General features: G+C 34.9%; 1 protein-coding gene across 2 annotated transcripts; it reads left to right on the top strand.

The window, feature by feature from the left end:
* Positions 1–6,692: 6,692 nt before the first annotated feature.
* On the top strand, positions 6,693–11,956 carry LOC136824713 (uncharacterized; the record flags this gene model as incomplete). 2 transcript variants are annotated; one of them, XM_067080693.1, is given in 6 exon segments in its annotated part: positions 6,693–6,826; positions 7,323–7,380; positions 7,693–7,748; positions 7,944–7,994; positions 10,255–10,636; positions 11,384–11,956. In XM_067080693.1, coding segments are annotated over 5 exon segments (1,088 nt in total), but the record flags the coding sequence as incomplete, so codon positions are not given.
* Positions 11,957–11,962: the final 6 nt, after the last annotated feature.

Here is an 11,962-nt window from a genome sequence, read left to right as displayed (position 1 = left end):
TTTGGGAAGGTATAAAAGTAACTTCAAATTTTTAGGCGGTCAGGCTAATCGCCGTTACGTGTTGTCTACTAATCTCATAACCGATCATCATTGCTATAGGCATATTGTGATCTGAAAAATTTATCCAGCGGAATTTTACAAAACCGCGTCCGGGGACTGGGAAAAACTATGACATGTGACCAAATACCGGTATCCGATTGGCCCGCAGTTTTCAAAATTTATTTATCATTTTATAGGAAACAACTTTTTGTAAGCAAAAACCTCTATATCTTTTGAAGTATTGAAAATTTTCCAAGAACTTTTTCAAATGATAACAGGTAATTGTACATTGAACAATCTGAATCTTTACCTGCCAAAAATAATAAATTTTTTGCTGCTGGAATGCCCTTTGAGCACGTGAAAATATCATGGCTACAGAACCGTAAACAATCTATATATTAATACACTTGAACGTGTGTGTTTACAACATTTTGTAAAAAGTTTTCGAAAATCTAACAAAGCTCTACAAAGCCTCCTCTTCAGGACGTTGAACCATCATCTTTTTGCACCCTATGCAGATTTCCTACCACTAGACTAACTTTGAGACCCCAAGATTTTATTTTCTATTCACCAAGTCTTTGGAGCTTGATGGGTTAAAATCAACCATCTTCCAAATTTTTTTTCTCATTTTGAAGAATTCTTATTCTTAAAACCTTCTGTTTACAATAGCGGCTCCCTATCACTTTCAAAACTTTTCAAAACATTTTTATATAATATTTTGTCGCCCGGTTTGAACTTTGGTCTTGTTGATGAATGTGCATTCTTTTAAACCAGTAAGCCAACTGTGGCTTGCGTAAAATTAGTTACTTCAATCAAGGGTATAGCAAGAGTGTCTTTCAAACTTTCACTTTGAAATTGTCTCTCTAATCTATATATTAATGTGTGTGTTTACAACGTTCTGTAAAAAGTGTTCGAAATTATAACAAAGCTCTACAAAGCCTCTTCTTCACGGCGTTGAACCATCGTCTCTTTGCACCCCACGCAGTTTTCCTACCACTAGACTAACTTTGAGACGCCAGTATACTATTTTATTTACAGCAACATTGGAGCTGGATGGGTTAAAATCAACCTTCTTCACAAATATATTTTTTGCTTTAGAAGATTCCTAATTCAGATGATCTTTAAAACCTTCTGTTTACTATAGCGGCTCCCTATCACTTTCAAAACTTTTCAAAGTCTTTCAAAGTCACTCTCGAATGTCCAGCCACGATGGCTAGCCACGACGGCTAAAAAGATCGAAAATATAATTCTTCTAAGCCAATTACTTAATTGTGGTTAAAAATTGCAATGCAATGTTATCTTTTATCTATTCTTTTCATTAAATGAAAATCGTATCACTATTTTGGCAGTTATATTTCTTCCTACAGAGATTTTTTATATGTATAGTGATTCGCTGGATTGGGACACACAGCGTGCGATGCTGCGCATACGGCTAGTTGTTTTCTGAAACAAAGGAAATACAATGATCGCTCTCCATCATTTTATGAGTCGTTTATCCAGTGTATAATAAATTTTTGCTTGAGCTTGTGTTTGAGAAATTAGTTTGTTTTGTTTGAAAAATTTGGATAGATCGTAAAACAATATATAATTTGAATGAATTACGAGGGTCATAAATACAAATGATAATGAACGTGGGTTTCTAATTACTACTTAATTAACAAAATCGAAATTTGTAACAAAATCTATATTTCCTTGTTTCCTATTTCAACTTGTTGAGAAAAGATTAGCGTGTATGATATTTTGATTGAGGTTGTTTGGAAGTACCAAATTATTTTGAGGATATTGAAATGTTTCTAAGGATAAAGGGGAACCAGTCCTTTGGACACAAAATAGTTAGTTTCCAGGTTGGGGAGGGGGCCAGAGAAAGGACTTTTTTGAAAGAAATGGGTCCATGGTTATTATAAAAACACTTGTCTGGAAGGCTTTTGTCTCTTTTTATTGTTAAAAATATAGAGCTTACGTACCAAAATCGATTTATTTTGCAAACTTTTTGATCATGTGATTAGAAAATAGAGATTTTGGTAACGTGATCAAAAAGTATGCAAATCGCAACTTGTCTTTTATTTGTAACAAAAGAAAAAAGCTAAAACAATACAATGCCAGACCGGGGTTTTTTATAATGACTATGATGGGTCTGAACATTGATATGATTTCAAAGCTTTAGTCATAGAGTAAGACACGAAACTCTTGGATGGGAATTGAAGCTGCTTATTTCCTATCCGAAACTGGTGACTCCCTTGGTTTTCACGTCTGGCCGTACCGATCATATTCTAGACTGGAGTTGTTTATAATAGATATTAGTTATTACTGTAGTCTAGTGGTTTTAAACTCGAGTCTACTTCTACACCCCTGTCTCACAGCGAAGGGTTTTAAACTTTCCAGCGCGCTGTTTTTTATATTTTCACGCTGTCTGCGCGCAACTTTTTTTGAGAAAACGCGGGGTTTGGGAAATTTGCTCAAGAACTAGTAATCTTTTGGCAAAAAGTAAACTATCCCTGAAAAGCTAATTAAGTTTTGCAGCTTTTAGGTTGGGTACAAGTTCAATTAAAGTATTCTAACTTAAATGGTAGCTTTACATACACCAATGCTTTTTTCCTCATTTTTGCGACAATGTCACTTTCTTGGCATTTTTCACTTTCTATGCAAAAAAAGTGGGGGAAAGTTAATTATTAAATCTTTCTTTACTATTTTATCAATATATACTTACTCATGAAGCCATATACCAAAAATTAGCATCCAAAAAGAATTCTACTGGTCACAAGGGCTTTTCAAACATTGTTCACTTTTCTCCAAAATCAGTGTTTTTCCGTCTGCCATCTTGAATCAGTGTTTTTATTTAAAAAGTGCTGACTCACACCGTGATCATAACATTACATCATTATATATCAACGGAAAGCTTAGACTCTCTACTTTCTTTTTCTTTATTTTTCATCGATCAGAAAGCAAGCCAATTAAAGATATTGCGCGAGAAAGACATGCCTATCAAATTGCGTATATGTACGGCATTCGGAACGTCTCAAGGACGTATATGTACGGCATTCGGGTTCAAAAGGTTAAATTACTCGAAAAAAGGTCCAAAAAGAGGTTTACAAGATTCTTTGATTTTATGATTTTTTTTTGTGATCTTTAGATTTTTTTGTGATTTTTTGATTTTATAGGAAGGTGTACGTGATTTTATCGAGTAATTTACCTCGTCTCACAGCGTTGGTGGAACTTCTTCCCCCATAATAGGGATGAAAGTTTCTATCTAAATCTCAGTGGGGGGTTTTGAGTCTGAAATTTTCCTGACTAAGCGTTATTTAACCCTTTTCTACCAGTGGATAACCCTTAAAACCACATACCCCTTAAAACCCACAATGTTGCATTTTTGGCTTTCATAACTACCAGATTTAATTTTATGTGGTATGTTTCACTTTTTTACAACCTCTTATAAATGTTCTTTCATAAAATACCAAATTTTAAGGATTTTAAAGATGCTAAAGTATCTTAAAATTCGAAGTTATTCAAAATTTTATCAAAAATCCCTTCAAAAAATCAGGTTTTTTCGACCTAGAAATTACACAATTGAATTTAAGGTCATAAAACCTATACTTTTTAGATACCTATACTTATGGTAGGTATGAAAAAATCATTTTCATCTTCGTGAATAGACCCCAACGAAAATGACAGGCCCTTAAAATTCTACTTTAAAGCACTTTTATGGTGATGATCAATAAAATCTGAAAATCGACTTTCTCAAAACCTGGTCATGTTGCATACCAAAATGTCACAAATTTGATGGAGACTTAGAAAAACATTAGAACCATACATCATAAATGAAGCGAATGAAGGTTTTGGCCTTTCGTAGCCGTTTTTGACGAAAAAAAACACACACAATTGCATTATGGGCATGAAATCCTGAAAAATGAAAATATTGTTGTGGGAATGAATTTCTAGCAAGTCTTTGAACCATTGAATCACGAAGCAACACCAAATTTGTATCCATCAGCTTGAGTATCCCGTTAGCAAGGGTCGGACTTTGTGGTTTTTAGCCTTATTTTTGTAGGTTTTAAGGGGTATTTTGATTTTAACACATATTTTTGAGATCATTTAGGTACTAATGGTATATTCATAACATTAGTAACTTTACAGTGAATCACTGTTCAAAATTTGAGGTCAAAAGAACTTTTTTGTAAAAAGTTATTCGAGAAAAACCATTTTGTAGGTTTTAAGGGGTAAATAGCTAAAACTGCACTTTTTCACTTCCTCGTGAAAAACTGAAAACTGTTTTCTACAAAACATCACTGCTAGGGAAGACAATCATAGACAACGTACTTTCAACACAAAAAGTTTCAGCCTTACACTCCAACTAAACAATGAGATAGAGGGTACCACTTTTTATTGTGGGTTTTAAGGGGTATCCACTGGTACTGAATTAACAGTACAGCGAACTCACGATACGCATCACTTATATCAAAGTATATCAAAGGGAACGCCAACCTCGTTCCCTGCGTATTATCAGCTTTTTGATTCTTACTGATAGCGCTAGATAATACCCTGGCATTGGCTGGTTTTCGAACGCGAAAAATTACGTAATTCAAAAACAAAACGTCAGATTTCATTCGTTCTTCTTTTTTGAAGTCGTTGCATTGCAGTCTCTGGCGTCAATCAGTAACGTAAATAAAGCCTGGGATACACGGGGACGAGGTTGAGGGGACGCGCGCAGTCAGAGTCGACCTGCGTTGGAAAGGAAAACCCTAGAAAAAGATTAAAGAGTGAGCAGAGAGGAAAGTGGATGTAAAACAATTTCAAGGACAAAATATATAAGAGCATAATTCTTCGGGGAGAATATTTTAATTTACTTTAAAGGCGCTTTGGGCTCTAGAACATGAAGCTCTTTAACCCTTTAACTGCCGTCCGTACTTTGTAAGGTTCGACCTATTTGCCACGGGGAAAAAAAAAAGTTCGACCTATTTGCCACGGGAAAAAAAGAAGGTTCGACCTATTTGCCAGATGTCGGCATATGCCGACATGGGAAAAAGGTAGCGATTTTGACTTCATTTTCTGAATAATATATGAAGTTTCAGCCAAGGACTATAATTTTGAGTTGAGCATTGTTGAATAGTTATTTTTCAACATAGAAAAGCTTTTAACTATTATCTTTTTTCATTTCAAACCATCTAATACAAAATCTTTGTAGAAGTGTTAAATTTTGCGGCAAAGGAACGGAAAGTGCCCATGTCGGCAAATCCCGACATCGGCAAAGAAATCGAAAATGCTCATGTCGGCATGCCACTCAACGGGGAATCTTATCTGGTCGAATTACAGAAAGATTCGAATTATAGAAAGTATTAGAAAGGTTTCATTCTTTGACGCCTTATCCTTAGACTGCGAGTTAGTTCGAATTACAGAAAGACTCAAATAAATAAGTTCGAAAAAGGGAGAGTCTACTTTCTATCTATCGATCTTATCTATAATTTGCAGACTTTTCATGTTCCTACAATGTTCTTAACGTTTGATTTCAGTTTTTAATCTAAATGTGTAATGTCTGTAATGTATGTAATGTGATATTTAAATCTGGGTTCTGATAAAAATAAAACTTGTACTCGAAAGCATTTAAGAATTAATGAGCTCCCTTCTATCCAAAAACGATTGAGAGCCAACATACTTAGGAAATGGTAAATTATTCTTGAATGAAAGAATATACAATTGATTTTCTCTGATTCGATCTTCATAGTTGAATTATAGAGAGTAAATTATACCACTCTCACACCGCTGTGTCACAGATCCGTTGGGACCCAGCCACACTGGAAAATTAAGCAAATGTTTCGTCCCCAGTGGGAAATCGACTTTGACTTTATCCCCACTCGAAATTCCATGTTTAAAAGTTGCACTCCAAAACCACCCCACTGGGGTTTTTAACCTTGGAACAATAGAATTACTATCCCTTTTGGGATTTCAATAGGAATCTTTATCCCCACCGAGGAAAAAAGTTCCACGGGGGCTGTGAGGCTGTGAGACAGGGGTGTACACTCCATCCCAGAGGTCCAACACTTTGATTCAAATTACAAAGAGGTTCGACTAATAGAAATTCCAATTAGTGAGGATTGACCGTTGATTTACAAGGAAGGCGAGATTAATTTGATTATTTGTTTTACGGGCCCGACCGACCCTAAAATTCCAAAAATCGAAATAAACAATTGATTTTGGTAGTACATTTTTATTTTCATTGCTTTGCAGGCTGCCAAACTTTCAAAATGTGGTAGTTTTTCCAAGGTTTTGAGAATTTTATGTTCAATTTTTCATTTTATCCATGAATTCGATTAATTCAAGAGCTATACTTTGTAAAATTTTGAAAACGAAGATGAAAAATGTATTTTAGATTTCTATTGTACTAAAAACTACTCGCTAAATAGACAAAATGGACCCACTTTGAAGCACCCGTGTACCGAACGTTCATTGAACATTTGTTCACTTTTTTATGACTGTTCTATTGAATATCAGTGCACTAAAAAACCTTTCGCGGAAATTTTTTTCTTTCAATGTTCAATTCAATATATTGATAATAACTGATATTCAATAAAACACTCATCAAAAATTGAACAAATGTTCAATGAACGATAGGTAGACAGATGTTGAAGGACTGATATATCTTTTTCGAAAGTATGAAAAATCTGAATACATATCTGAAAAGGAAGGAGAAAATATAAAGTTTCAAGATTTTTTGGTCAAAGTTCTTCTTCATTTTGTTTTCCAAATTTTCAAAAAAGTTTTAGATTGACCAATTAAGAATTATCCATCCAACAAGGTAAACCTTTTATTTTTATTCGTATCTTTAAAAACAATGTACCAAAACATGCACACTGTCAATTTTTTTTTGAACAGCTAAAATACAAAACATCGAGTTTAGCATCAAATGTAGACACGGAGCTTGAAAACCTCGAATTGCCAGACGACGGTGGGTGCCACCCAATATTTGAAAATCTGAAATTTTTAGGTAAAAACGGAGGAGAAACGCTGAATATTTGAGAAATTTAAGACCTTAATTGAGGCTTTTCCCAAAAATAAGCTATTTGAGGGACGAAAATCTTTAGCTTTTCAGGACTTTTATTTTGTAACAGAGACTGACTGAAATGAGATTGATGTGTTTAACAACCCACAGGGGATTTTTAAGGCCCAAAAAGATTCCCTTATAAAGCGGTTCGTATCCGTTCTCTGTATTTGCACAGGTGACCCCCGACCTAAAAGCACACCTAAAAGATTCATTCGAGAAGAACATGACAATTTCTATTGATATTTTCTAGATACAAAAAGTTCAATGAAACCTAACATCTAAATGGCACAGCTTTCAAATAAAAACAGGTAAAAAGTTTCCTTTGAAGCATTTATCTAATTCTAAAAAAATGATTATAAAGAATCTCTCTTCATGTTATTTGTAGACTGTCATGCCAGTCGGGCTGGAAATTTTGCTAGCGACAAGGGCTAAGAGCCTTGTTAATCAGCAGCCTCTCACCAACTTTTTCTCACTCTCCTACACAGCTCCTATTCTAGCAAACCCCCGTCGCCTTTATGTTCCCGCCCGCTGACATGATTAATCAACAGACTAGTTTGCTGGTCTATGTTATTTGTTGAACGAAATGTCTATTTTGTTGTTGTTTTTTCTTTTCTTTCTAGCTTCAATGCGATACTGTTGATTGTTCTGGCTTCAGGATTGTTGATGTTTTATACACGTAAGTAGTAGTGCCAGAACCAAAGGGATTTCAAAAATCTTCATAGGACTAACGAGGATCAAGTTTTGATTGGAACTGAGAGTAAATCCAAATTATAATGGTAATTTGAAGTCCAACGGGGAGTCAAATTTGTTCGATTTACAGAAAGATTCAAATTACCAAGAACTGTATTTATTTTTTCTCAAACCATTTTAGTGTTTGGTACTGGCGGAACATTTGGTTTGGTGTTTGGTGGCAACAACAAAGGTAAAAGAACATTCAAAGTTTTTGAAGCCTTCGTTTGTTTTTAAATTTTTCATTTGACGATTTTTCGAATACTTTAATCGGATTAAATTTCGCGAGATTAAATTTCGCGAGCGAAAAAAATCGCGAAATTTTCTGGATTTAATTTTGCATGGATTCAATTTCGCGAATAAGCCTGAAAACAGCTGAAAAATAGCCATTTTTTTGCCAAAAATGGAGACTTTAGATTGGTTTCTCCACCAAAAATGTGATTTTAAATTTCTATGGTGGATTTAATTTCGCGAGTCAAGAATCTCATGCCTTTTCGCGAGGTTTAATTTCAGGAAAAAGTGGCAAAAATTCGCAAAATTGCGAAATTTAATCTCGCGAAAGTTAATCTGATTAAAGTATCTCCGGGAAATTTCCTTCAAAATTGTGTGTTATAGATTCAATAAAGCCTAAAAATTTTCTAAGCATTTTTTTTAATATCAGCCATCGAAATCTTATGTTCTTGGAAAGTTTGTCATTATAAAAATGTGGACTATGTACCATCATCCCTGGTGTTAAAAAAAACCTTAAATCTCATTACCATTTCTGGAAACTTTATGTCATCGGCGCACTGAGAAAGACTAACATTTGAGAATCCTAAACTGCGTTTGTTGGAAATATGCTGATGTAGTAAAAACAAGTGCGACAAGATTAGAAAAAGGTTTTTAAAAAATGAAAATACATTAAATAAAAAACATTCCTCAAACAAAGGGATTGATACTTACACTCTTTCGAATGTTTAAAAAAATGTTTAAAATAATCAAAACATTCGGTTGTAAATTTGTTCGAAATCAACTTTGCTATTTTTTTGTTTACAAAAGCATTCGAATGTGAGGTCACATCTCACAACCACTTTCGATCTTTCACTTGTTTGTAGGATATCGTTGCGTAAAAAAGTAGCTTAAATTTATCTGACTCAGCATGATGACACTGTCTAAAACTAGGTCACAGTGTGGATCTAAACCACACTGAAACGACTGCCTTCCATCACGCATCACGCTCGCGAAAGAGCACACGCACATTATAAACGCCTACATGTCATATCCAGTATATTTTAGATTATTCATTGAAAACAGATTACAATATAGTCATTTTCAGGTCTCGATTACACGCTTTTTTTATAAGAATACACGTTTTTTTTTTATTAGAACACCTAAAATTTGGGTGAGCCTGAATGTGCTTATTTTTTTAGCAATTTTCAGCCTAAAATGTTCTTAAATGCGTTCTTAATTTTTTAGACTCCTCTAAATCGACAATATCATGCAAAATAAAGAGCACTTAAAATTGGTAAAATTTGGATAATATTTGACTCTCGATTTTAGAAAATCCATCCATAAGTTCAGTTAAAACTGCTTGAAAAGAGGAAAAAATGTAGCTTCTTGTCATTTTTTTCCAAACTGAGGCTTGGCATGTTCTTACGATGTTCTTAATTTTTCGACGAATTTCAGCCTCAATGTTCTTATAAACTAGGTTCTAATAAAAAAAAAACGTGTACACTTTATAAGAATGTCCATGATGAAAATGGCCAAAAAATGAAGAATATGTTAAGAATATCACCATCATAGAATTTTGCTACTCAAGCTAAGAATGCCATTTTTAGACCATTTTTTAGTCAATTAGGATCCTAACCTAAGAATGCTGTAAGAATATTTTAGGGTGATTTTCCCAAAAAAGTTAAGAATATCCATGATGAAATGGATTTACACCATTCTTATAAAAAAAAGAAGCGTGTATTCAATTCCGAATAAAAGACATTCAGGGAAAAAAAAGAAACACCTGGGTAATCTAGTTAAAAAAACCGAAAGTAAATGGTAGACAAAGTAATAAGCCAAGGCAAAACGAGATTAGCGTACCACTATAAAAGAAACCGCCTCCGGCGGTCGATAAGCTCCTTTTATTCCCATAGAAAACCTTTAAAAGAGGATATTTTCCATCGCCTCGTTGTTATTTAGCTTTTTCATTTTATCTTAACGGTTTAAAGAACTCTTGCTAGGTTATAGCGGAAAAGTATTTCATCAAATAATGTAATGTTAATCTAGTATTTTCCGTAACAAGTTTTGAACTGGGCCCGGGGACTGGGCCTCTGCCTATCTCGTCAGGATCAGGAAAATTGACCGACAGAAAATTGCAAAAAAAACATTTGTTTCGCCGCACATACCGTCACTCGATAAACCCACTGCCCCAAGTCTTCTAAATATCAATTTTCACATCTAATATAACTTTATTTGATTCTTAGGTTATGAGAAGAAGCCTGCATACAAAATCATCAACAAAATCTATAAACCTTCAACGACATCGACAACAACGAAAACGACTTTGACTACGACGATTGGAAACAAAACCAAAAACAAAGGAGATATAAGTAACACAATGAAAGACCACAATGCAATTTCCGAAAAGAGATGGTTGGCTGAGACCAATAAAGATCACCAAGCCATTTACAGTCAGCTGAAACCCGTCCAATGGTACAAAGACAACTGGAAAGGCGATTGTCCTTATCCATCCTATGTGTTTCGAAAGCTTGAGAGTCAATCTTGGTTTCCATTATATTTGCATCACCAAATGAAAGTCAATCTATCTCAAACCATACCAAAAAGACTCAAACAAAGCTGTACCAGGTACTATACTGTGTGTTCCGAAAAAAGCGGATAAAATTTTATGTAGGGGATGAGGGACATGATGGAGTTTTTACAAGCTCTCGTTAATCAGTAATAAAACAATTTTGTTAGTTTTTCTAAAGAACGCGTCATTCTTATTACTTCAAATGACTAATTATTAAAGTATCTTATAAAAACTCCAGCATCGTGTATTCCCGTCCGAGAGTTACTCCAAATTTGGGGAAAATAAAACTTACTAACCAAATTTAAAACTCAAAAACACAAAGACAGGGGTACCTCTCGGACAGGAGTTTTACACACGGTGTGCATCCCCTTTATTACCTTATCGGGGAAAAAGATGTCGGAGTTTTATTTAGTCGGGGTTTTTTTTCGTTGGGGAAAAATTTTGTCACCTAGAGGCATTTTCGTCACTTTCCCCCGACCAAAATTCCAAATTCGTCATTTTTCCCCGACGAAATTTACAATTTAGTCACTTTCACCCAACTTTATTGTCCAAATGAAATGGTTTCCTTCACTAGCTCGAAAAAAGATCTTGTAATTTGATTTTAAAGAACTAATTTTGGTCGGGTAATAAAATATCGGGGAAAAAATTCGTCGGGGGAAAATTCACCGTCACCTTCTCAAAATTTTCGTCACTTTTCCCCGACATTTTTTTCCCCGATAAGGTATAACATATCATATGGTATGTACGGAGCCTACCGTTTGACGTCTTTTATTGACAAACTTACTTTGTCTCTCCATTCGTAGATGGTGGCACACACATGCAGAAGCAGATTTTGTCGACCTTCCACATCGCAAATTTACATGGAAAGAACAGAAACCCAACCACGTGCGTCCTAATTGCTCTTTTGGACAAAAACGCAGACCTTGGACCCGATGTTCAAAGAAACATCAAGAGTTATGGACTGTGTTAGATAAGCTAGGTGTAATTTACTTCATACGGTCTGGGTCCGAACTTGGAGTGATCAGAGGCAGTTCTTACCTCTCCATGGGTGAGGAATGGGACGTCGATGTCTTTGTAGATGTACCACAAGAAAAACTGATTCGATTACTAAGAAATAAACTTAATCCTCGTCCTCATGTAGATGGATCCTTAAAAAGCGTTACAGCTGAAACACATTGGCACGTGAAAGGTTGCCCTGAAATCCACATGGTTTTTAATGAGTGGATGGTTGATCAAATGGTGCAAGAAATACCACGACCAACACACGATAGCCTGTGTACTTGTTATATGAACTCTGCCAAATTAGCTTGCCATAAAGACGCGATAGAAAGAATGTATGCACAATATGGACCTTCTTGGTCTGTCCCTCTCCATGCCAAATT

This window comes from Clytia hemisphaerica, unplaced genomic scaffold, assembly GCF_902728285.1.
Source record: "Clytia hemisphaerica strain Z4C2 unplaced genomic scaffold, Clytia hemisphaerica genome assembly, whole genome shotgun sequence".
In the NCBI taxonomy this organism is placed as follows: domain Eukaryota; kingdom Metazoa; phylum Cnidaria; class Hydrozoa; order Leptothecata; family Clytiidae; genus Clytia; species Clytia hemisphaerica.
Note: the sequence above shows the minus strand (reverse complement) of the source record. Positions and strands in the feature narration are given on the sequence as shown.